The 25,315-nt window shown below is 54.2% G+C and overlaps 2 protein-coding genes across 9 annotated transcripts in view; one reads left to right on the forward strand and one right to left on the reverse strand.

Annotated features, from left to right (window-relative positions):
* The first annotated feature begins 459 nt into the window (after positions 1-459).
* Positions 460-9,425, forward strand: ZNF687 (zinc finger protein 687). 2 transcript variants are annotated; one of them, XM_079919664.1, is made up of 9 exons: positions 460-560; positions 3,959-6,078; positions 6,228-6,406; positions 6,825-7,001; positions 7,096-7,258; positions 7,403-7,735; positions 7,860-7,972; positions 8,167-8,308; positions 8,452-9,425. In XM_079919664.1, exons 2-9 carry the CDS (start codon positions 3,976-3,978, stop codon positions 8,947-8,949), a joined length of 3,708 nt encoding a protein of 1,235 aa, XP_079775790.1. In that variant the 5' UTR covers positions 460-560; positions 3,959-3,975; the 3' UTR covers positions 8,950-9,425. The 2 variants fall into 2 exon arrangements, with proteins under 2 accessions (XP_079775790.1, XP_079775791.1); XM_079919665.1 differs by lacking the exon at positions 460-560 and adding an exon at positions 1,717-2,071.
* Positions 9,426-9,495: 70 nt separating this feature from the next.
* The window catches only part of PI4KB (phosphatidylinositol 4-kinase beta), a 29,381-nt gene continuing 13,561 nt past the window's right edge, over positions 9,496-25,315 (reverse strand). For 4 of the 7 annotated variants that reach the window (XM_079919686.1, XM_079919690.1, XM_079919685.1 and 1 more), the window contains 9 exons: positions 22,810-23,037; positions 21,211-21,438; positions 19,445-19,554; positions 18,752-18,856; positions 18,216-18,339; positions 17,004-17,269; positions 12,126-12,258; positions 11,761-11,881; positions 9,496-10,705 (listed from right to left, as the gene is read on the reverse strand). In XM_079919686.1, the coding sequence (XP_079775812.1) occupies positions 10,524-10,705; positions 11,761-11,881; positions 12,126-12,258; positions 17,004-17,269; positions 18,216-18,339; positions 18,752-18,856; positions 19,445-19,554; positions 21,211-21,438; positions 22,810-23,037 (1,497 nt within the window). In that variant the 3' untranslated portion in view covers positions 9,496-10,523. Of the gene's footprint in view, positions 10,706-11,760; positions 11,882-12,125; positions 12,259-17,003; positions 17,270-18,215; positions 18,340-18,751; positions 18,857-19,444; positions 19,555-21,210; positions 21,439-22,809; positions 23,038-23,408; positions 24,637-25,315 lie in introns of those variants that run through there. The other 3 variants (XM_079919691.1, XM_079919687.1, XM_079919688.1) reach the window with 3 other exon arrangements.

Genomic DNA, 25,315 nt, shown 5'->3' on the forward strand with positions numbered 1-25,315 from the left:
GCCCAACAAATAGAAGCAGAGAGTTCTCTAAATTTGCATAAGTGAACTGCAGGCTTCAGGGATCGCGGCCAATAGGGAGTGAGGGGGCGGAGACCTGGGATAGTCACATCCTCCTGTAGGAAAACAGGGAATCAGACTGGCTTCTTTTTAAACGACAGTGGCGGAGGCCAATCATTTTTGAGATGCACAGATGGGGCAGTGGGCCCCGGCGCAACCAATGGGAAGAAGCTTCTCCAGAAGGACTAGGCTTCTTGCCCAATGAGGCTGGGAAGCCTGTGCCTAGCTGTTTCCGAGCGGCAGTACTTAAGGCCAACCCAGTACGGAGCTGGGCGGGGCGCAGTACTGAACGACGGGGGTATTGGCCAATGGCGAGTGCGAAAGCGGGCAGCCCAGACCTGGAACGCGAAGGGAGCTGAGGGAGGGGGAGGCTGAACGGGAGAGAAGCAGGAAGTAGCGGCGGTCGTGGGGAGGGCGGCGGCGGCGGCGGCGGCGGCGGCGGCAGCAGCGACTGGAGCAGGGAAGAGACCGTCGGGTCTCGGCCCGCACTGGGAGCGGAACAAGTAAGCGTGCCTGGGGTAAATACCCGCCTTTGGCCCCGCCCCCTGGGGGGGCGGGTAAATACCCCCACCCCTCCCCCACTTGGTCAACTACCCCCTCTCCGCGCCGCCCCCCGGGATGGCTTCTACCGGGGCCCCGACGTCGCCCCCATTCCTTGGGGCACGTGGGCGAAACTCCTAGCCTGTTGAAAGCACAGCCCCTAGCAGGGTAAACGTGGAGGGGCGTCGGGGTCCCCAACTCCTGGCGCCCCCAGCCCGAGAGGCGTCCGAAGCGCGGCCCGGGGGCTGGAAGCTGCGGGATGTCGCGACCTAAAATGGTGTCCGTGACCGGGGGTGGGGGCGGGGGAACTGGGCCAGGCCGGAGCGGAGCCTGCACCCCGACTGGGCACGGGTCAGCGTCCGGGCCCGGACGGGACCCAGGCTCGTGCCCCAGGCCGCGGCGTGCCTTCCGATTCCTCCCCAGTCTCGAGAGAGCCTCGGGAGCCCTCGGGGGGAGGAGGCTGCGCAGGGAGGGAGGGGAGGAGGTCGGAGTTGGGACGGACCCCGGCTGGAGAGCTGCGAGTCTGGCAAAAACTGTCCCCTCCCCACTACTCTCTTTCCACACCTTCCCTGCTCCGGTGTAGTCTTGGGCCGGGAGGTGCTGCGCGGCAGCTCCCCGAGGGCCTGGCCTGGCCAAGGCCCGTCCTTCCCTTAGCACGCTGGTGAGAGCTAGAAAAGCGCGGCGCGCCTCAGTTTCCCCTCTGGCTTCTCCCATGTACACCCCGCCCCCTTTCCGCAACCCTGGACATGCTCCCCGCGCCGGTCCTCGGCAGATGGCAGGGGCTTAATTCCGGCCGCTGCCCAGCTTGGCGGCAGCCTAATCGCCCCCGGCCGCCGGCCCCTCGCCCTCCTGTGCGCAGCAGGCCCCGGGCCAGGGAAAGGGACGCGGAGCCCCCACCCGACCCAGGCCAGTTCACCCTCTTCCTGTTCAGCCCCTTCCTTTGGCTTTTGGGGAAGAACAGAGGGAAGGAGGGGGGCTGGAGCCCAAGAGACAGGGCGCAGCAGCCGCAGAAAGGCCTGAGCCGTGGGGCGGGGAAGCCTCTTCGGCCTTGAGCTGCGCTTCTTGATCTACTGTCTGCTCCTGGCTCTCCGATGACCTCTAAGTCACTTGGACGCCAAAGGGGGAGTTGCTTGGGGGAGGCAAGTTTGCAGATGTTTTCTCATAGTCCCCACTGATCTGTGCTCCACCAGCCCACTTTTCTGAGGGCCTGAGCGGAAGGTAGCTCTGGTCTCTCGCGGTCGGGAGGGAGCCGGCCAGGGGAGGGCCCTAGCGATCCAGCTGGGCAGAGGCAAGGGGTGGAGGGCTTTGTTTAAACCCAGATCCTGTAAATTAAGTAGAGGGGGATGAGAGGAGCACTCCCCTTTCGTTCTTCCTCTAGTTGGTACCCTCTCCCTCCACCCCCATCTTGGTCCCAGCAATGCCAGCTGCCACCTGCTGGGACTATCTCCAGTTACAGTCTAAAGGCTGGAAAGAGGTGAGAGAATTGGCCCTGGGAAATGGCTTGCCTTGAGGGCAGGGAATGTGGAGGGAAAGAGACTTTTTCAGTTGCTTCTTCCTAGGTATAGAAACACTTGTGGGGAGAAATGGGTAAGGAACACACCTGGGTCCCCCACAAACTCTAGGCTGGCCTTCTTGTTGGTTTAGTGCCACATAAGTCTTGTGGGACCTTTTTTTTTTTTTTGTACTGGGACAAATGGGGGTTGGGTGAGACTTCCTGGGCCACTGTTGCCAAGGGAAAATGAAAAGGGTGAGGAGTGTGAGTTGGGGATAAACTGGGGTGAGGAGCTCAGAGCAGAAATGACAGGGGTGAGGGGCCTGGCTTTTCCCGGTTGAGGCAGCTGTGCTGGATAAGCTCATGCCTTGGAGTTTCAGCCCTGAGAGAGCAAGATGGGGAAGGAGGGAGGGAGGGAAGGAGGAGGGGTTGGCTAGGAGGGGGCCAGGCACTCTTGGGAAGGTAGGTGAGCGAGCAGCAGGTGTTTGTGACAGGAGAGGCCTAGGCTGGGGCCCTTGTGACCAGACTGCTGTTACGGTTTTCCCGTTTCTTCTCTTTGTCTCTTTCTGTTCCTGTGTCTTATTCTTTCCATCTTGGTCTCTTGGGTAACTTCCCTGAGCCCACTTCGCCCTGTTAACCAAGCTAGATCTCCAGGTGCCAGTAATGACCCCAAGTGGCCCAGACTTGAGCTTACATGACCCCTGACTCTTGTCTCTGACCCCAGCCCTAGATTTCCAGTGCTTATTCCCTCCCAGCTTCTCTTCGGCCTGGCATATCCTTGTTGTCCTAGCTGTAATAATAAATCGTACTCTGGGTTCTGGCTCTCATGTTTGTGATTCATGTCATGCTCAGAACAACCCTATGATATATAGATTACTTGTCCGCTCTTTCAGACAGCAAAAGTAAGGCGGTAGAGTAACTTGCTTGTACAGCAGGCCATTGATAAGGCTGGAACTAGAATCAGTTCTTACATCTTGTCTTAAGTCACATGCCCCTTTGTACACATGGCCTTTCAGATCTCTGTGGACCCCCAGAAGATCCATGAAGAATATGAATGGATCCCATGCTGCCATGAATGAGCCCTTAAACTTAGAGCATCACGTACATCCTCCTCCTTAATAGTAGTATTGACTAATTGATCCTGTGCTGGGCACAGGAGGGGTTGAAGTGGTTTCAACTAAGATGCTCACTGAACTCCCTCAGTCTCTACTCCCTTGTCTCTTATCTGTATTTTTTTTTAAGATTTATTTATTTTATTTATTTTTGGCTGCGTCAGGTCTTAGTTGCGGCATGTGGGATCTTCGTTGAGGCATGTATCTTTTGTTGCAGTGTGTGGGCTTCTCTCTAGTTGTGGCACGCAGGCTCCAGGGTGCGTGGGCTCTGTAGTTGTGGTGCGCGGGTTCCAGAAAACGTGGGCTCTGCAGTTTGCGGCCTGCAGGCTCTCTAGTTGAGGCGTACAAGCTCAGTATTTGTGGCGCGCGGGCTTAGTTGCCCCCACGGCATGTGGGATCTTAGTTCCCTGACCAGGGATCAAACCCGCGTCCCCTGCGTTGGAAGGTGGATTCTTTACCACTGGACCACCAGGGAAGTCCCTTTTGTCTGTATTTCTGAGAAGTCTCTTTTCCTTTGCTTTCTCTGGATTTTGGTGTCCTCCCTGGAAAGTGCATACTACATTCCTTTCAATTTTAGGGTTTGGTAAAACAGGTGCCTCCACCAGCTCTCTAGGATTTGCACTATGGTGGAGGTGTACCCAAGTCAGAGTGTGTGTGGGTTCTGAGAGCGGATGAATTTGGAGGTCTTGAGGGAGGAGGTCCAGCGTTCCTGCTTCCAGAGGTCTCAGTTTGTCTCTCTTTTTCCTGTTTTCCTCAGGTCTGGGACCTGTTGCCATGGGGGACATGAAGACCCCTGATTTTGATGACCTCCTTGCTGCCTTTGACATCCCCGACATTGATGCAAATGAAGCCATACACTCTGGGCCAGAAGAAAATGAGGGGCCAGGAGGCCCAGGGAAGCCAGAACCCATTATAGGAGGTGAATCTGGAGAAGCAACAGCAGCAGCTGCCGGGGATGGCCCTGGCTTGCCCGCCCAGGCCTCTGACCATGGCATGCCACCGCCAGACGTCTCAGCAGTCAGCGTCATTGTCAAGAACACTGTGTGTCCTGAGCAGTCGGAGTCCCTGGCTGGGAGTTCAGGAGGGGAAGGGGCCCGGGCTGGGGGAGTGACTAAGGAGGGGTCTGTGGGACCTCGTCTGATGCAAAATGGTTTTGGGGGCCCTGAGCCATCCCTTCCAGGAACCCCACACTCTCCAGCTCCTCCCAGTGGGGGTACCTGGAAAGAAAAATCCATGGAAGGCAAAGCTCCCCTGGACCTCTTTGCTCATTTTGGGCCTGAGCCAGGGGAGCACCCTGATCCCCTTCCTCCCTCTGCACCCTCCCCACCTCGGGAAGGGGCCATGACCCCACCTCCTTTCTCCTCTCCCTTTGAGCTGGCCCGGGAGAATGGCCCAGCCCTGCTGCCCCCTGGTTCTCCCCCACTGCTGGGGGCCTTGAAGCAGGAAAGCTGCAGCCCTCTTCATCCCCAGAGCCTCCCAGGCTCAGGCTCTAGCCCTGAGGCCACAGTCGTCCCTGCCAGTGTCTCCCCTTCCCGGGTTGCAGGGGTGTCCTTCTTCAAGAAGTCTCCAGGGCACCAGAGCCCTCTTGCCTCCCCTAAAGTGCCCAGCTCTCAGCCCCTAAAGGAAGAAGAGGATGAGGGACCAGTGGACAAGTCTCCCCCGGGAAGTCCCCAGAGTCCCTCTAGTGGAGCCGAGGCTGCAGATGAGGACAGCAATGACTCCCCTGCCTCCTCCAGCTCCTCTAGGCCCCTCAAGGTACGGATTAAGACCATTAAAACATCCTGCGGGAATATCACAAGGACTGTAACCCGGGTCCCCTCAGACCCTGATCCCCCTGCCCCCTTGCCTGAAGGGGGCTTCCTGGCAGAGGCTAGCCTCCTCAAGCTGTCCCCCGCAACCCCGACCCCTGAGGGTCCAAAGGTGGTGAGTGTCCAGCTGGGTGATGGCACAAGGCTAAAGGGCACCGTGCTGCCCGTGGCCACCATCCAGAACGCAAGCACTGCCATGCTGATGGCAGCCAGTGTGGCCCGCAAAGCCGTGGTTCTGCCTGGAGGCACTGCCCCCAGCCCTAAGACGATGGCTAAGAATGTGCTGGGTCTGGTGCCCCAAGCGTTGCCCAAGGCTGAGGGGAGGGCAGGGCTGGGGGCCGGGGGGCAGAAGGTGAACGGTGCCTCGGTGGTGATGGTGCAGCCCTCTAAGCCGGCCACCGGGCCGGGGGCAGGGGGTGGCACGGTGATCTCACGGACCCAGTCCAGCCTGGTGGAGGCCTTCAACAAGATCCTCAACAGCAAGAACCTGCTGCCTGCCTACCGGCCAAACCTGAGTCCACCGGCTGAGGCCGGGCTGGCCCTGCCGCCCACGGGCTACCGCTGCCTCGAGTGTGGGGACGCCTTCTCGTTGGAGAAGAGCCTGGCGCGACACTATGACCGTCGGAGCATGCGCATCGAGGTCACCTGCAACCACTGTGCCCGCCGCCTAGTCTTCTTCAACAAGTGCAGCCTGCTGCTGCATGCCCGTGAGCACAAGGACAAGGGGCTTGTCATGCAGTGCTCACACCTGGTCATGAGGCCGGTGGCCCTGGACCAGATGGTGGGGCAGCCGGACATCACGCCCCTGCTGGCTGTCCCACCTGCCCTCGGACCTCCAGCCTTGCCTGCCTTGGGCAAGGGTGACGGGGCCGTCACCTCCTCCGCCGTAACTGCAGTTGCCGCTGAGGCCCCTGTGCTGCCACTCTCAGCCGAGCCACCTGCCGCCCCTGCCACCTCTGCTTACACCTGCTTCCGCTGCCTGGAGTGCAAGGAGCAGTGCCGGGACAAGGCCGGCATGGCTGCCCACTTCCAGCAGCTTGGGCCACCCGCCCCTGGCGCCACCAGCAACGTGAGTTACTTTTCCCAGCCCCTCCCTGGGACGGGGACAGCCAGATGCCATGGGGACAGGATCTAGGAAGGTGTGGGGGCTTGGTTAGCAGAAGGAATGGGGGACAGGCCACTCCTCACAGACTCACCTGGTTTCAACTCCCTCGACAGGTGTGCCCAACTTGCCCCATGATGCTCCCCAATCGCTGCAGCTTCAGCGCCCACCAGCGCATGCATAAGAACCGACCTCCCCACGTCTGCCCTGAGTGTGGAGGCAACTTTCTCCAAGCCAATTTTCAGACCCACCTCCGGGAGGCCTGTCTGCATTTCTCTCGCCGCGTAGGATACAGGTGCCTCCCATCTCTCCTCCCCATAGTCCCTCAACACTTTTCCTCCTGTACTTGGTGGTCTCGTGGCTCCTGGGACCAGCCTTTCAGATGGCCTCACAGAGGTGAGCCCCATCTCTCCTGTTGAATCACTCAGCCCCAGCGTGTTAGCAAACGCAGCCAGGGCGCTCTCTGCCTTCCCTTCGTTCCCCACGGAGAGGGAGCAGGCGGGGTCCCCTCCAGAGCATCAGCTCTGCCTCTCTGCCCCGCAGGCCTCCCTTGGGGAACTGGGTGCTGCAGCTCCCTCTGTCCTCCAGTTGCCTGGGTTCCACCGCTGATTAACTCCTTAGAGTCCACCCAGCCCCTGTGAATGAGTGTGGGGTTGGAGGTGGCCGTGGAGATGCCCGCAGCTCACCACGGTGCCTCCTACTTACTCCCCAAGGTGCCCCAGCTGTGCAGTGGTGTTTGGGGGTGTGAACTCCATCAAGTCCCACATCCAGACGTCACACTGCGAGGTTTTCCACAAGTGCCCCATCTGCCCCATGGCCTTCAAGTCTGCACCCAGCGCCCACGCCCACCTCTACACCCAGCATCCTAGCTTCCACACGCAGCAGGCCAAGTGAGACCTGGGGAGGGAGCATGAGGAGGGGCGGGTGGAGGGGGTTGGGCCTCGATGGGGCAGGACGTCTGCACTGTCTTCTCCACCCGCCCAGGATGATCTACAAGTGCGCCATGTGTGACACAGTCTTCACTCACAAACCCCTCCTCTCCTCGCACTTCGACCAGCACTTGCTGCCCCAGCGTGTCAGCGTCTTTAAGTGCCCATCTTGTCCTCTGCTTTTTGCCCAAAAAAGGACCATGCTGGAACATCTCAAGGTACAGGGGTCGAGGGATGGAGGCGGGGTTGCCCAGCTGTGTTGACCGGGGACCCCTCCGGAAGTGGGAGCAGGGGAGGAGCCAGGACTCTGGCAAAGCCAGGTCCTCCCCCACACCAGCCATCCCCCCTTGTCTCTCTCACAGAACACACATCAGTCTGGGCGCTCGGGGGAGGAGACTCCTGGGAAAGGGGCCGGGGGTGCCCTTCTGACCCCCAAGACTGAGCCTGAGGAGCTGGCTGTGTCTCGGGGAGGAGCAGCTGCCCCTACTGAGGAGTCTTCTTCATCCTCAGAAGAGGAAGAACTGCCCAGCTCCCCTGAGCCTCCTCGCCCAACCAAACGGCCCCGGCGAGAACTGGGGAGCAAAGGCGTCAAGGGCGGGGGTGGGGGCCCTGGAGGCTGGACCTGTGGCCTTTGTCACTCCTGGTTCCCTGAGCGTGACGAGTATGTGGGTCACATGAAGAAGGAGCATGGCAAGGTGAGTGGGGTGCCCCTGGGGAGCAAGATGGGCTGGAGGGGCAGCATTGGGATTGACCTGTGTGGCAGTGGAGATCGGGTGCTGCATGGAGCCTGGCTGAGACCCCCAACCCCTGCTCTCCTAGTCAGTGAAGAAGTTTCCCTGCCGCCTGTGTGAGCGCTCCTTCTGCTCCGCCCCCAGCCTGAGGCGCCACGTCAGGGTCAATCACGAGGGTATCAAGCGAGTTTACCCATGCAGGTAACCCTTACCCCCTGGCCCCCTTCCTCTTTTCTGTCCGGCAGGGTGCCCCCAACCCTGGTTCCCCAAAGTACCTTCCCACCTGCCTCTTAGGTCTGAGTGGACTGACGGTTGAGGCCTCCCTCTGCTCAAGCCACGAGCCTTGGTCTTTGGGCTGTGGCGCTGGAGCCCACCCCGCCCGCTCTCCCCTTTAGGTATTGCACAGAGGGAAAACGCACCTTCAGCAGCCGCCTGATCCTGGAGAAACACGTCCAGGTCCGGCACGGCTTGCCGCTCGGGGCCCAGTCCCCTGGCCGGGGGAACGCCCTGGCTCGGGGCCCTGGTGCCAGAGCCCAGGTAGGCAGAGGCCCACCCTGCTGCATGAGGGCTGTGGGAGCAGGAGCCTGCGGGGTTATAGCCGAGGCCTCAGGAAGCTGGGCAGGGGTGCCAGGGACGGTGCGGGGTGACGGGAGGCCCGGTTTCTTCACTCTCTTCTCCAGGGGCCGGGACGGAAACGCCGCCAGTCCTCTGACTCTTGCAGTGAGGAGCCTGACAGCACGACACCTCCAGCCAAGTCCCCCAGGGGCGGCCCCGGGGCGGGAGGCCACGGCCCCCTGCGCTACCGGAGCAGCAGCTCAGCGGAGCAGAGCCTCATGGCGGGGTTGAGGGTGGATGGCGGTGCCCAGCAGTGCCTCGACTGCGGCTTGTGTTTCGCCTCCCCTGGCTCCCTGAGCCGGCACCGTTTCATCAGCCACAAGAAGAAACGGGGTGTGGGGAGTGCCAGTGCCCTGGGCCTGGGGGATGGGGAGGAAGAAACTGCCCCTCCTTCCAGGTCTGACCCAGAGGGGGGAGATTCACCCTTGCCAGCTTCTGGAGGCCCACTGACATGTAAGGTCTGTGGCAAGAGCTGCGACAGCCCTCTCAACCTCAAGACCCATTTCCGCACACACGGCATGGCGTTCATCAGGGCTCGGCAAGGGGGCAGTGGGGACAACTAGGGCCCAGGCCTGGACTCACTAGCCCCTCCCTCTTCCTTGGGAGCCTGGGTCACTGCTGCTGCCTGGTCCCTGGGCTGGGGAGTTCCATTAGAATTCATGTTTTGTTCAACTCCTGTCCCGCTAACCCCCAAGGACAAGCTTTTGAGAATGGTAGTTGAGGTTCCTGCCTTGGGTTTGGCCCTTGGGTCCTAGTAGAGTGGGTCCTCCATTCCTTCTTTCTGAGCCCAACACTAATTATTTTCTTGCTGCAGCCCCCCCCCCCCCATGTGGGACGGGGGGGGTGGGAGGACGGGAAGGCCCAATGCTGGGGTGGTCAGGGGCACTCTCCTCAACCCCTGTGGGCACAGATGGCAGCCCTGGCCTTGCCCTAGTGCCCCCCCTGAGACTCCCTGGCACTCAAGCCCTCCACCCCTGCAGTGCCTTTCACTTATCTTTTTTTTTTTTTCCCCAGAAATCCGGGGCGGGGTGGGGGGAGGTTGGTGGAGACGAGTCCTGTCTAGGGGGGGGTCCCAGGGAGAGGAGGGGACAGGCTCTCAGGAATCCTTTATTCTTGTAGTAATAATAATACTAACAGTGGGGGAAAGGGGAAGGAGAAAACCAGACCATTAAAACTGCTCGTGGTTTAATCCCCATTCAAGCTCCTCTTTTTATGTGACTTACTTAGACAATGTGGATGTGTCTGGGAGGGGGTGAGTGACAAAGCTGGGAAGGCCCTTCTTCAGGGAAGTGGTGGTATTGACTGAGACAGGCAGGGAAAAAGCAATCTTCCTCCACTTCGTTCTGTGTGGTGCCTTTTGTATCCTGGACAGAGGCATCTGTTCACTCCCTACCCCTGAAAAAAAATACAACTCAGAAATGACACAGATGGCTAACTAAGGACTTTATTTCAAACAAAAATTAAAAATAAAAAATTGAGAGCTATTTCCCTGGGTGTGGGGAAAGGATAAGGGCAAGGAATTCCCCACAGCTAGGCCAATACCCTCAGACTGGAGGGGCTGTGATTCTTCCCTTCCTCACTCCTGGGATGGGGAACCTCAGCAAGTGCAGGACCCTATGCCAAAGCCCACCTACCAAGGGGAACTCGGGCTAGGGGTCAGTCCCTGGGAGGTGACAGAGTTGGGCAGCAGCATGGCCAAAGGCCAACCACAGGATCAAGTCCTTAGTACCAAGAACCTACTCTTTTCTCCTTCCTGGGACCCAGGACACATTAAGAGGATGGCCTGCGGAAAGAACCTCTCGAACCCTAGTGAGAAGAAAGGCCCCAGTGTCCCTCACATTTATCACTTCTGTTCTCTGGAGAGCAGTGAGCCCTGGAGTCTGTCAGGTGGTAATACTGACACAGCTGGTGGGGGGTGGCAGGGAAGCCCCAGCAAGTCTGGACCCCACGGCTGGTTCTCCCAACCCCCCGGCAAGCTCTACAGTTACCACATGATCCTCTGTATTTCTTGCCTTCCATTTCCCTTGGTGGATGGCTGGGTGGGTGGGGCTTCCTGGTTTAGGGTTTCTCTGACAAGGGCCTTCCCAGGGAGGGTCCCCTGAATCCCCCACTGCTCCGGGGCCTGAGAAGGAGGATGTCACATGATGCCGTTGGTGAGGTACTGGAAGCCATCGTAGAGTTTGGTGGTGATAGACCGCATGCTGCCGTCCACCATCTGCTCCACCAGCAGCTGGAGCTGCTCCTCAGTCATGCTCATGTGGAACCTCTCCTTGAGGTTGCGGATGGTACTGGAGCCATGGAAGCAAGGAAGCTGAGAACCTGGGGGCAGCAGCAAGGGAAGAGGGTCACGGATGGAAACGAGGGAGTGGCAGTGCTAACAGCCACCACAGCCAGTGCAGAGCCGGGCTATCTAAGGTGCCCCTTCCCTCCCACCTCAGAGAGATCCCTGACAGTGTGGATGCAGTTCTGCTTGGGCAGAGAAGGGAGAATTGGCAGGAGGCCCTTCTTTATCCCACAATCCTAAGCCCCTCTAGGTGAGGGCACGAGGGTAGATGGTCAACACATCTCCCCCAGTAAGGGCGGAGGGAGCAGACTTAGGACCCAGAGGGCAGGCTGGGAAGCGTCTAGGGAATGGGCCCTGAACTGGGCACTTATCTGCTTGCAGGCCTCTGCCTATGCTACGTCTGACACTCACAGATGACCTGGGCCACCGTCATCACGGGGCCAGACGGGGATGCTCCTGAGCAACAGCGACAGCCTGTGGGGTGGGGGCAGGGATGGGGAGGAGGATACTGGCAGCTCAGACCGGGTGGACACCACAGCCTTGAGGGAGTGGGGACGAGGGCCCAGGGATCCTGGACAAAAGACTAGATGGCAAGGCCGTGAGGAAACAGCAGTGAAAGTAGATAAAGATGAGAGAGGAACCCGTCTCGGCTCAGAGCAGAAGGGCTGAGTGTCGGGACAGGGAAGAGGTCTGAGGAGAGGGCAATCAGAGGTCAAAGGCCAATGACTGCAAACACCTGAGTTGGTGAAGAGCCGAGTGATGAAAGTTAAGCAAGGGGTGGGGAGATGAGAAGGGACCAGGAGGCTGGAGATGGGACTGTTCTTTCCCTGAATGCACCTAGGAGGTAGTTTCTGCTGCCTCGCCCTCCCACCCCCAGGACTAGGTCTGTCAGGAATCAGGAGGAATGTGCCGAAGGTGAAACAGGGCACCGGATCAGAGCCGGAAACGCTCTGGGAGGCCCCGCCCCCAGTCTTGAGGTGTAATCAACTTTCTGGAGGTTCCATGCCCCAGGGCCCCAACGTAAGTGGGACTCGCAGGGCACTATGGGTACCGCCCTATCGCCAAACGCCTGGCTTCTCCCTAGCCCCACCTTGCTGCATGATCTCCACGATCTGCACCACCTTATCCATGTGTTTCCGAGCAGCAATCAGCCCCTGCAGCATCAGCATCTTGTAGTAGTTGAACATGTCGCCATCCAGGCCGCCCATCACCTGGGAGGAGAGGAGAGAGCTGTGTGCGCAAAGGGGCTCAGTGTCAGAACTTCCTCCCTTGGGCAAACGTGCCAAACTCCGTTACTTCCCCAACTCTTATCAAGCAGGAAGCCTCCCAGGACATCCAACCTCACCCTGACTTATTGCCATTTCTGTTCTGTTTGTCCCCATTTGTGGGGAGCCCATCAGCTCCCCATCCCACGACAGAAAGAACACAGTGAGACACCTCTCCTTCCTGACTCACGTCTACAAACTCTGTGGTCAGCTTAAAGGCTGATGTCTCAAAGCCCAGGTTTCGGGGTGAGCTGGACAGGATGAAGCCAAAGTCGATGTGGATGATGTGGCCTTCTGCGTCCAACAGGATATTCCCATTGTGTCTGAGGAGGGGGCAGAGGAGAGGAAGAGGCAGTAGTAAGTCCCACTGAGGTGGGAGCTTCAAGCTGCAACACACTGGCCACATGACACCAGGCAAGGGCCCTGCCATGTTTCCTGCTGCCTATAACTCTGGGTCCTACCCTCTAGAAGCCAAAGCTAGCAGTGAGAAGAAAGGAAATCAGAAAAGTAAACTGCTAACAAAGGCTGTGGGGTCTCATTCGCTATCATTAACAGCTTAATCAAATAGGTTAAGATTATCCAAATTTCCCAGTAATTGTGATTCTAAGCACCCAAGCCAATCCCAATCTAGCAGAGAACTGGGAAGCTAGGAAAGAAGGCCTGTGCCCTCCAACCAGCCTTTACAGAGGCCAAGCACTTGGCTTAGGGGGAGGCCTCCAGTCACAACCTAGTTACCTGTGTTCTGTTTGTAATTCCTATCGGCCCATTGCAGATCAGAAGCCCCACCCCACCGGAAGGGAGCAGAGATCCCAGGCTGAGTGAAGTTTAAATGTGAAATAGTCTGGGGCTTCAGTTTTAACTATCTGGTAAAACCACTTATGTAAAAAAATTCTCAGGAGGCAATTCCTACAGGCTAGCTGCTGGAAGAACAGTTAAAGGCAGATAAATCCTAGGTCTCTGTGATTCCCACATGAATGGCCAGTCGAAAGAGGAACAATTAACATGCAAAGCATGTGAGGCCTGGCCCATAACGGACCTCCTCAGTGTCAACAGAGGCTTTGTTAGGCTAAGAGCTCACGGTCTGAAGCCACCTTCTCTGGGGTTGGTCTGACTGGCCAAAAGACGGGACAGAGGGAGAACCCAGTCCCACCTGAGTCCTTCCCCCTCTGGGAAAGCATGACAAATTTAGCAACACACACAATCTTGAAAGCCAGAAAGTTCTAGATGTCCTAGTCCAGATTCTTATTTTACAGGTGAGAGGTGAGAAAACAGAGGCCCTGAGAGGAAAACTGACTTACTTGTCCAAGGTCCCAGGCCAGTGAGAGGCAGTTTCTCTCTCTCCTTAAGTGGAGTTAGCTCCAGCCGCAAAGCTACGGGGGACTCATTCTGAAGCAGTTAAGGAGAACTGCAACTGCTTCCAGCTTGGGGCCCCCTTCACTGCTGCCACTTCTCTCCAGTGGATGAGTCCATTCATTACTTGACTACATCTACTCTTTTTTGAGTTATGAAAGGTTTACCAGCTGCCTGTCCCCCTCTCCCCCTTTTAAAGGGGACTCCCATCTTCCAAATATATTAGTCTCCTAAGGAAAAGCCCAGAGGCCTGACTAGCACCTGCTTCTCTGCCTCCACTTACTCAACCCAAGGGTTCAGGCTCCAGGCTTTCTGGGCCCTGGGTTCCAAATGCTGACTCTTTAGGGACAGTCTAAAGCTTGCAACCAGATTCCTTATAAATAATGACGTTTCCCTCAGTCCTCAAATGCAAAGCCTCTGCTGGCTTTATCTGTAAGGCTGGCAGGGTGGAAGGAGCACAGGTTCTGAAAGTTCCCTGACCCTTATTTCCCCCCTGAGGAAACACCTGTCTGACAGCATTTTCATCTGGTTTCAACATAAGAATGTCAGGCCAAACAGGCCTGTGAAAAGATGCTCAACACTGCTAATTATTAGAGAAATGCAAATCAAAACCAAAATGAGGTAACACCTCATACCAGTCAGAATGGCCATCATCAAAAAGTCTACAAATAATAAATGCTGGAGAGGGTGTGGAGAAAAGGGAATGTAAACTGGTGGAGCCACTATGGAAAACAGTATGGAGGCTCCTTAAAAAACTAAAATTAGGACTTCCCTGGTGGCACAGTGGTTAAGAATCTGCCTGCCAAAGCAGGGGACACGGGTTCAATCCCTGGTCCAGGAAGATCCCACAGGCCGCAGAGCAACTAAGCCTGTGCGCCACAACTACTGACCCTGCACGCCACAACTACTGAGCCTGTGTGCCACAACTACTGAAGTCCGCACACCCTAGAGGCCGTGTTCCACAACAAAGAGAAGCCACCACAATGAGAAGCACGTGCACCGCAGCGAAGAGCAGCCCCCACTCACCACAACTAGAGAAAGCCCGTGTGCAGCAAAGAAGACCCAACACAGCCAAAAATAAGTAAATAATAAAATAAAATAAAACTATATAAAAAAAAAACCCTAAAATTAGAGTTATCATATGATCCAGCAATCCCCCTCCTGGGCTGTATCTGGAAAAGACAAAAACTCTAATTAGAAAAGATACATGCACTGGACTTCCCTGGTTGTGCAGTGGTTAAGAATCTGGCTGCCAATGCATGGGACACGGGTTCAAGCCCTAGTCCGGGAAGATCCCACATGCCGCGGAGCAACTAAGCCCGTGCGCCACAACTACTGAGCCTGAGCTCTAGAGGTGGTGAGCCACAACTACTTAAACTCACATGCCTAGACCCCATGCTCCACAACAAGAGAAGCCACCGCAGTGAGAAGCCCATGCACCGCAACAAAGAGTAGCCCTCGCTTGCAGCAACTAGAGAAAGCCCATGCTCAGCAACGAAGGCCCAACGCAGCCAAAAATAAATAAATAAATAAATAAATAAAAAGAAAAGATACATGCACCTCAATGTTCACTGCAGCATTATTTACGATGTGGTGTGTATGTGTACACACACACACACACACACACACACACACACACACACACACACACACACACTGGAATATTACTCAGCCACAAAAAAGAATGAAATAATGCCATCTGCCGCAACAGGGATGGACCTAGAGATCATCATACTAAATGAAGTCAGTCAGAAAGACAAATATTATGTGGTATCACTTCTATGTGGAATCTAAAAAACTAATACAAATGAACTTATTCACAAAACAGAAACAGACTCACAGACACAGAAAACAAATTTATGATTACCAAAGGGGAAGGGGGCAATAAATTAGGGGTATGGGATTAACAGATACACACTACCATACATAAAATAAACAGGGGCTTCCCTGGTGGTGCAGTGGTTAAGAATCCGCCTGCCGGGCTTCCTGGTGGTGCAGTGGTTGAGAGTCCGCCTGCCGATGCAGGGGACACAGGTTCGTGCCCTGGTCCGGGAAGATCCCACATGCCGTGGAGCGGCTGGGCCCGTGAGCCATGGCCACTGAGCCTGCGCGTCCGGAGCCTGTGCTCCGCAACGGGAGAGGCCACAACAGTGAGAGGCCCGCGTACCGCAAAAAAAAAAAAAAAAATCCACCTGCCAATGCAGGGGATACGTGTTCGAGCCCTGGTCCGGGAATATCCCACATGCCGCGGAAGCAACTAAGCCCGTGTGCCACAACTACTGAGCCTGTGCTCTAGAGCCTGCCTGCCACAACTACTGAGCCCCCGTGCCACAACTACTGAAGCCCACGCACCTAGAGCCCATGCTCTGCAACAAGAGAAGCCACTGCATTGAGAAGCCCACACACTGCAGTGAAGAGTAGCCCCTGCTCGCTGCAACTAAAAGAAAGCCCGCACGCAGCAATGAGGACCCAATGCAGCTAAATAATAAAATAAATTAATTAAAAAATAATAATAATAAAATAAACAACAAGGATTTACTGTATAGCACAGGGAAGTGTAGTCAATATCTTGTATAAACCTATAATGGAAAAGAATCTGAAAAAGAATATGTGTGTGTGTGTGTGTGTGTGTGTGTGTATATACCTGAATCACTTTGCTATACACCTGAAACTAACATAATATTGCAAATCAACTATACTTCAATTAAAAAAAAAAGAATGTTAGGCCATCACAGGCACTTAATAGATGCTAGAATTCTGATAAGCGTTTCTGTTTAGCTGATCTTAAGGTGCTGCCGTGTCACTGGAAGCACAGGCCACTGAATTAGTGCTTTCCCAGGACAGCTGCCCTATGCCCTCGGAGAGGCACAACTCACAGGAGCATTCTAGGTATTGACCCTGAGTCACTGTCTGGAGACTGTCTTAAAAGGCAGAGCCTCAAGGGTGTAATTATCTTTATACGGTATGTTGTTCATCTACATGCGAAGTTGCGCTTCATAAAGGTCACATGATATCGAGAGAAACGACAGCTCTGGGCAAAACAACAGATATGTAAGAGTTTTGGAAATCATATGTTGGAACAAGGAGGAGCATTTAGGGCTGGGGGTTTCAACTCTGTGTCCACCATGTGTCTCACATCCATCTGCTCCTTTCTGCCATCAGTCACCACCACTGCCCTCAGGCCAGGCCTCACTACCTCTAGCTTCACTGCAAAGGCCCACTTACATCCAACCTCATCCACAGTGCCAAAGGGCACATTCACTCAACACAGACTGGATCATGGCATTCCCTCTGCCTGCAGAATAAAACTCCTCAGCCTCATAATGAAGGCCCCACTAATCTGGCCTCAACTTATCTGACGTCACTGCTACTACTGTGCCATGCAGTGTGGCCCAAGCTTTAATCACCTCGAGCGGTCTCCTCTGCCTGGGACATCCTTCCCCCACAGCTTTCTCTGTCCTCATTCTCATTCGTCCTTCAAAACCCTGCTTGCTCAAACCCTTGCTCCTCCCATAAATCCTTCACTTCTTTGGCCCTTACCCTGGTACTTGTCAGTCTGCCTCCTAGCCTTAATGGCACATGAACGTGTCTGTCTCTGCTTAAAATATGTTGTTTGTTTCATCTTTACATTTTGGCAATGGAAGGTCATGACGAATAAATGAAGGGACAGAGGGAACCCTGAAGAAAAGGTTAGGACAAGGGACAGGAATTCACCTACCTGTCCTTGACTTGCAGCAGGTAGCAGACCAAGCAGTAGCCAGCACAACTCTGCACAAAATTGCGCTGGGCACTGAGGAATGCCTCAGTAGTGTAACTGCCATGCTCCTGCAGGAAGTAATCGAGCAAGGAGAGCTGTGACTGTTTCTTCACCTGGTGGATAGACACAGCATTGACCACTGGTTCAATCATGCCACTGTCGGCCGAAATCACAAGAATCTTGTATGGCTTGATCCACAGGGGGACTCGCTCCTGTTCCCAAATGGACTGTGAGGAAACACAGAGGCATTGTGACTCTCTCTAAATGGGGGTAGGAGGCTAAAATCCCCTCTGTCCCCAACCTTGGACAGTTCCCATCTTTAGTGGCCTTGAATTCTAGGCCACCAAGTGAGTAAAACCCCCTGATCCCACTGAGAACCAGGAAGTTTTTGTGTGTGTGTGTGTGTGTTACGCGGGCCTCTCACTGTTGTGGCCTCTCCCGTTGTGGAGCACAGGCTCCGGACGCGCAGGCTCAGCGGCCATGGCTCATGGGCCCAGCCACTCCGCGGCATGTGGGATCTTCTCAGACCGGGGCACGAACCCGTGTCCCCTGCATCGGCAGGCGGACTCTCAACTACTGCGCCACCAGGGAAGCCCAGAACCAGGAAGTTTTGAAAGGAAGTCCAGGGTGTGACAAGACACAGGGTGGCATGTAGGAAAAGGTATCTCACAGAGAGATATCCAAAAAAGGGAGGGAGAATAGGAAACCTCGCTGTCACCTCCCAAGCTGGGTCAGTGGGATCTATTAACCCAAGTTGAAAGAACAGGGATAAAGACCAAAAAGGATTTAGGGTCAGAGAAAGTTTCTCCAGAAAATGAAAATATTTATATAAAGAACTGATTAAACAGGTGAAGTTGCTTGTAGGCAACTAACCTGGGGGTCAGGGATTGACATCTCAGCCCACTGCAACCCACTTGCTGCAAATCAGTTGGGAGTTCCCATCAGTGATTAGAACAGGTGCCAGTCACAAAAGGGCCACAAGAGGTCGCTGTGGAGCTGCTCCCGGGGCTGTACTTCCTGGTAGGAGCACCAGCTTAGTTTAACGTAAATCTAACTCAGACCTGGGCAGGAAGATGGTCTCCAGTGGAGCTCCCTGCAGAAGGACCTGCGTGATCACCTCAGGTGGGCTGCACGTGGGCTGAGTTTCCCTTCTTTCTCCCTCCCTTCTCTTACCTGCAGTTGCTTCAACACCTGGAAGGCCAGCAGCTCCTGCCGAAGGTCATCCCCACACTTGACAATGACTGACAGGAGCCGCCAATTGGGGAGATGGCCATAGGGGGAGCCCTCTCTAATGCGCCTGTGAAGAAAAGCAAAAAGGTGTCAAAGGGTGATGCCAGGTTGAGGACAGAGACACGGCTTCTATCAAAAATCCAAATCAGGGCTTCCCTGGTGGCGCAGTGGTTGAGAGTCCGCCTGCCGATGCAGGGCACATGGGTTCGTGCCCCGGCCTGGGAAGATCCCACATGCCGCGGAGCGGCTGGCTCCGTGAGCCATGGCCGCTGGGCCTGCACGTCTGGAGCCTGTGCTCCGCAACGGGAGAGGCCACAGCAGTGAGAGGCCCGCATATCGCAAAAAAAAAAAAAAAAAAAAAATCCAAATCAAACTCCTCACAAGGTAAGGACTCAGACTGCCGCCTGGGGGCCTGATGGATTTTGCCAGCGGGTGTTGAGCTGAGAGACAGTATGGATGGTGGACCCCACCCAACTCACCGCACTTTCTCCTGCCAGGGCTCTTTGAGAGCAACTGCAGAAGGGTCTTCTGGGTCTCGTTTGAAGGCTGTGGGGGTGTGAGCCAGCTGCTCCGAAAGGCGCCGTCTAGCAGGAAGAAACTATATCATTTGCTTGGAGGAGATACCCCAGATCCTCATGTCCCTGTCTATGCCAGCATTTCCTGCACTGTTTCCTTGGTTCTGGGCACACAGAGATAGAAACCTGGGCTGAGAGAGACTCATGGAAGGAAACACACCACTGATATCTTTTTGCTAACCTGGTGGTTTGTAATCATGTTCAATGCAGATTACCAGGCCCTGCCCATTCTCCTACCAACATTCTGCATTCAGAACAGGTGTGGCTCCCGCATCTGCATTTCCAACAAGATCTCCTCCCTCTCCCTGGATTCTGACACGTGTGTCCTCAGACCCACTCTGGGAAACGCTGTTGTAATTCCTTCCTCTGGTGCTTTCATTCCTTTGGAGTCCTTTTAAAATGTAACTTCTTTCTGTAGTAGCTCAGTAATTTCTCAACCCACACCTTCAATGCCTCAAGTTTGGTGGTCTCAGGACATGGACAGAGTAAGGAGAGAGAAGAGGGAAAGATACAGGCTGACAGAGAGGAAGGGGATAAAGAGGAAGGCAGTGCCTAAGAGAGGGATGAAAAATGACGGGCAACATGGTCTGGCCATACCGGATGTCGCCTGCTGCAATGAACACAGGCTCCTTGCTCTCCTGGCTGGTGATGCTGTCCACGGAGAACTGGGAGATGTTGTCACAGCTGTTGGTGTGCACTTCAGGGAGCTGGGGAGAGCAGGGGACTGCAGGTCAGAAGCGCTGAGCACAGGGGTTGCCTCTTTCACCTCCTCCTCAGATCACCCTGCGTGCTGCCATCTCCAAGACACGATCAGCCCTCCCTTCCAAACCCTGCTCCAAAAAGCCTCCCCTGGTTATGCACCATCCTGACCACTTGGACCCCAAACTGCCTAGGCCCCCCCACACACAGATCCTCTAGCAGTGTTTTTCAATGTGTCAACTACCTCCATCAGAATTACCTGGAATGCTGCTAAAACGTAGATTCCCAAATCCCACCATCCATCTGAATTAGAATTACTGGGAATGGGATCTGGAAGTCTGAATTTCTAACAAGTTCTCCGGAAGACTTCTAACGCACTCAAGTTTGCAAACCACTGCCATGACCATCACAGAAAGCTGAACTTTCAGCCTTATATTGAGAGCTCCCCAAGGCCAGGGACGCATTCTCCCTTAGGGTCCAGAAAAGACCCTCTCCACGCTAGGTTCCTTTGAGCAATTTCTTCAACCTAAGTCATTCAGTCTTATCTCCCCATCTCTCTCTAACTATAAAATATTCTACCAGACCCCAAGGTCCATATCAAGTCCCTTCTTTACTCTTTCCTTTGTACAAGTGCATTTCTCCTTAACCCCATTGATCACTTACTGCACACTGCCTTGTTGTGTATCTTATACATAGATTTTTTTCTTAAATGTCTGCATCCAGCCTCCCCATTTGGACTGTAAGCTCAAGTGGAGAGTCTGCCTTTCCACAAAGTGAAATCCGGCTGTGCTACAGCTCTAATAAAATCCTGCTCTGGATCCCTACGACCCCAGAACGAAATCCAAGTTTCTTTCCACAGCTTACAGGATCCTTCTTACAATCTGGCCCATGACGGCCTCTCCAGTCTCATTCTTCACCACCTCCTCATCTCATGACCACACATCACAGCCACACAAAATTTCTTTCTATTCTTAAAATGGGCCAAGCTCTCTCATGTCTTCCAGTCTTTGCACTTGCTGTCTCCTCTGCCTGGAATACTCTGTACAACTAATTCCTACCTACCTTCAGGCCTCAGCTGAGATATTATTTCCTCCAAGAAATCTTTCGGGGCGTGTCCAATCCCAAGTCTGGAATAAGTGCTACCTCCACTCTCAGGTGCTCCCATGATACCCCATCCTCTCCAGCACAACCTGGATCACACCACACTACATCTCCTGCTGACTGGCCTTGTTCTCTCTCCTGTTAGGTCATGAGCCCCTTGCAGGCAGGGGCCAGGCCTTGTTTACTAGCACACAGCACTCAGGGCTGGCACAAAGGCCCTCCATAAACATTTCTTGAATGAATGAATGTATGAATGATTCTTCTCTGCGTTCCTAAGACAACTTTATATCGCAGGTGTTCAATGTATATTTTGATTAAAATTTTCACACTCCCCTGGGCTTAGAAGTTCCTTCTTAAAGTAAGCCTAAATTCTTCTTGCAGGAAAATGAGCTCCACCTGAATCTGTTCCAGACCAGAGCTGTTCAGAGCTGTCCCCTCTCACACCTGTCACTACCTATGGCACTCATTTGGGTACTTGCTTCAGCCTGCCTCAGGGTGTGTTGTGTTGTCTCAAATACATTGAAAGTTCCAGAATAGGTGCTGTGCCCTTGGAGCTCCCTCACCTCCACCTGCAGCTCGCCTATGTCATCCACCGACCAGGCCTCATCATCGTTGTCATAGTTGGGCACAGTGCTGAAGCTGCCTGCCCGCTGCTCGTGGGTGATGCCGCATTCGGGCAGGTTCTCTACAGACCGGGTGCTACGAATTCGGTTCTCCGGGATCCGGGCGGGGACGTTGGTGGTGTCGAAGTTTTCACATTCGAGGACTTCCACATAGATCAGGTAGGGAGCCTGCGGGTAAGTGAGAACAGTATTTGCAGCTTACCTCCACCACTGTTCCCCCCAAACCTCAACTCTGCTAACACGGTTCTTCCTGCTGCCCACTACTGCTCCAACCTGAGTCCATCAGTCCCCTGACACCAGGAATGCCATATTTAGGGCAGGAACTTATCCTATGGGTGCTGCTACTTTGTGAGCTCCAATTCTTAGCGTCTTTCAGTTCTCTCCTTAATTAAAAACATACCTGAGGTGTTTCCCTCTTCAGCCATGGCCGAACTACTGTAAAATACTAGTTTTTTCCCCTGAAGTGCTTCTTAAATGTTGGTTTGCATGAGAACCACCTGGGGTGCACGTTGAAAACTGACTTACTTGGGGCCCAACCCAAATCTAGTAACTCAGTCTGGGGCTGGAGCCCAGGAATCTGCATTTTTAAAAAGGCATCCACCTTCCCCAGGTGGTTCTACTACAAGAGGTGTCCTCCAAACTGATCAGGACACAGTCTCGTAAAGCAGTGGTCCACACACTATTCTGCTTATGTACTTCCTAAAAGTATTTTGAAAAATCATGTATCCCCTCAGTTTTAAGTTGACAGCTAAAGTTTTTCATGGGAAGTTAGTTGCCAAAGTATATACTTTCTGGTGTCATGCAAATATTGATACTTTAAAATAAAACTGTTAACATCACTGTCTTAAAAAAAAAAAGAATTTGGCTGAGAGAGTACACAGGTCTTTAAAATGTTTCAGCTGAGCTTCAAAATGTATAGATGAAGCACCCTGGCAAAACCATTCCAAACCATCAATTACCACCCATTCAGAGAGGCCTGAATGCCTCTGTGGGCTTGTCCTAAAAACAGACAAAAAGACTGGGAAAAAGTTGGGCACCGTTCCAAGCAGGATTCTAATCTTCAATACGTCTTCTGGGAAAAAAATCTGAACCATTAGTGCTCATTTCAACCAGCAGACTAATTTAGCTAATTCTCTCCTTCTCCCTGCCCACTGTGATCAGAAAAGGTCTTAGAAACAAAGATTTCTCTACTCTCATTGTTGCTGTACCTGGAAAGCCTAAGAGTTATAGAAGGGCTGGAGAAAAGCTACCAAAAGGACTGTGAGGAGGGGAGGAGAGCAGCTCTCTCCTGAGACATGGCAAGAGGCAAGCTGAAAAGATCAGGCCTCTTTGATCCAGAAAAACAAAGCCCAAGAAGGGGGACAGGAGGGCCCTCGGAAGCACAACAGTACTCAGGTGAAGTCAAGGCTGACACGTGCACGTGGGCTACGGAGGGAGTCTAGGATGCTGGTGGGGCACCCCTGGGCACATACACACACCCTGGACAACGACAGGAGTAGAGTCAGATGAGGGGTATGGTTTGGGCCAGAGCCCACCTACCTTGTCCTTAGAGTTGAGGACAACAGCCTGGGTGTGGGGCACGCGGACCACGTGGTGGTCAAAGGCAGCAGTGGGCAGCCAGACTCGGGCAGGGAGCTTATGGTTCAGCAGGGAGAGCTCTGAGATCAGCCGCTGTGTTTTCTGTTCCTTGGTGGGGAGCGTGGCCAGCCGCTTGCCAATCGCCATCAGGGACTTGATGAATTCTCGCTCGGGAGCCAGTCTGACGGGCTACAGGGGGTTGGGGTGAAGTAAAAGATGGTGAAGAAACCATAGAAAAAAGTGGCCCAGTCACTCCTGGCCATGCAGGGCAGGAGTCTCAGTGTCTCTAGAACTCCAGGGAAGGAGCTACCTTTAGGCCCTTGTAGGAGATCCCACCCACCCCTGTCAACTTGAATTGGGAACAGGTGGAAAAGCCAGCACAGTCCTTCTCCACAGGCTAGTTCTTGAGGGTAAGGGGGTGATGTGTGAATCCAGGTCACCAGGTGCACCCCTCTTCTCTTGGACTTGAGTTTCTGAGCAACTGTCCCAAGGCTTCAAGATGGGTGGGGGGATGACATCCAGAGAGGTTAGCCAGGGACCCAGAGAGAAATGCTGCTTACACCTGAAGTGCTTCACCCATCTCAAGAATGAGGCTGTCCCTCTCCCCACCTGGATGCTTGGGCTGGGTCTCCGCCAGGGCCCACAAGGCTAAGGAGGGGAACAGCGAGTCAGTATTTCCCCTTTCAAAGGAGGACTCAATCCATAAGTGACTTTTGATACTTTCAACGGCATCCCCCTGTCCACCCCACAATCTCTCACAAAGGGTCAATGCACATGCAGGGGATGAGGGAAGGATGAGCTGACTTTGCACTAATGAGGGAATGATCAATGGGGAAAGGAAAAGCAGATGGAGGGAGGTACGGGTGGGCAGGTGGGTGGAGAAAACAATAGCTCCTTTCAGCCCCTGATGATGGCCCTGAAGACCTGTCTTTCAGTGAATCCTCCTTGGATCCTCTTCCCCTACCGCTCAGGGACTAGGCTCCCCATATTAGCTCCCTCCTGTGAAACTGGCTGCTCACGTTGGACACTTCATTCTCAGAAAGGGCAAAGTCAGTCTGGGGAGTAAGGTGGGGATGGGGAAAAAGATGGACTCAGCTAGACAGGAAGAAGGGCTCTTTTCCCACCCTAAGTCCTTCTACCGTAAGGGGCATTTTATCAGGATAGCCACCCCGTTCCATCTCTCCTCACCTAGATAAGAACAGTTATCTCATCCACTTATAGAAACAGTAGTATTTCACTCACCAGGCTTCTCTCCCTCTCTGTGTGTCTTGCTTAGTTTCCTGAGTGAGAATTTCTACCCTCACTCCCTCACACTGCAAAAAAGAACTTCTTTTGAAAGCTGGGCAGTACCATGCCCACCTCTGCATGTGCACAGAGCCAGGGTTCAAAGGGACAGCTCATCTCTCAGCCTCTACCCCACAGGGGGCTGGCTCAGGTCCCCATACAATAATGAAAAACAGGGTGTCTGAATCAGTCAGGAATGCTTTGGGAGGCAGGGTTGAACAGAGATAAAGACAGGAAGACAATAGAACTAGACCTCTGTGGTCCCTGGAAATATCCCAGGGGCTTAATAGAGAAAGAGAAAGAAAGGAAAAGGAAATTTGGAGACTCACTCCTTCGTTCATCCTTATCTCCTAATCCATCCACTCAGGTGGCAAATGGTCATGGTCCCAAGGACCCTCCACCCCAAACAATTCATAGTTATCTCAGATTAGAAACAACAGAATTCCTTCCCATCCTCAATTCAGCATTTGGGTCAGGGGCCCCTAAGTCACATCAGCATGTTGGAAATATGACCCCAGGCCTTGAGAGAGAGGCACTGCCACAATCATGACTGAAAGGGGATCAGCACAGAACAAACTGATTGGGTAGACAAATCAAAAATAAAGTGTAAAAAAATCATCCAAACTCCCAGAGGGTCCAGCATTTCCTCTCACGTCTCTGCCCAGCAACAAGGTCCGAGACCCTGTGGGACCAGAGGGTCAGGGGTTAGTTCAGAGGGAACAAGAAAGGAGAATGAGGATTAAGGAACATCGTGGGCAGTGAGCTGGGAAAGGGAAGAACTCAGACCTGGAAGAAATGTGGTTGAAGTTGAAAAGAAAACTGGCTGTGGGGAGGCAAAACTTTCCTTCAGGCCAAATCCTGTTTGCTTTTCGGGTCAGCTCACCCAGCACAGGGCCTAGCATTTGGAAGACACTGAATAAGTATTTGATGGTCTGATGGCACAAGCCATGGGGAAAGGGTTCTGGGTGGGAGAAACAGGATCCTCAGGGTTTCCTGCCAAGCAGTTTTTGGCTCCAATCCAGGGATAAATTCTACCTCTCTCCCAGCTGTTTGCTCTAGAGACCCAGGAGCTGGGGGCTGAGTTGCACTGCATCCCAGCTGTCTCTGGGAGAAGGATCAGCTGAGCCCCACTCAGCCTGGGCTCAGAGCACTGGCAATAAACAGCAGGGGGCTCCTCCAGGTC

The sequence above is a fragment of the Stenella coeruleoalba genome (genome assembly GCF_951394435.1).
Source record: "Stenella coeruleoalba genome assembly, chromosome: 1".
In the NCBI taxonomy this organism is placed as follows: Eukaryota; Metazoa; Chordata; class Mammalia; order Artiodactyla; family Delphinidae; genus Stenella; species Stenella coeruleoalba.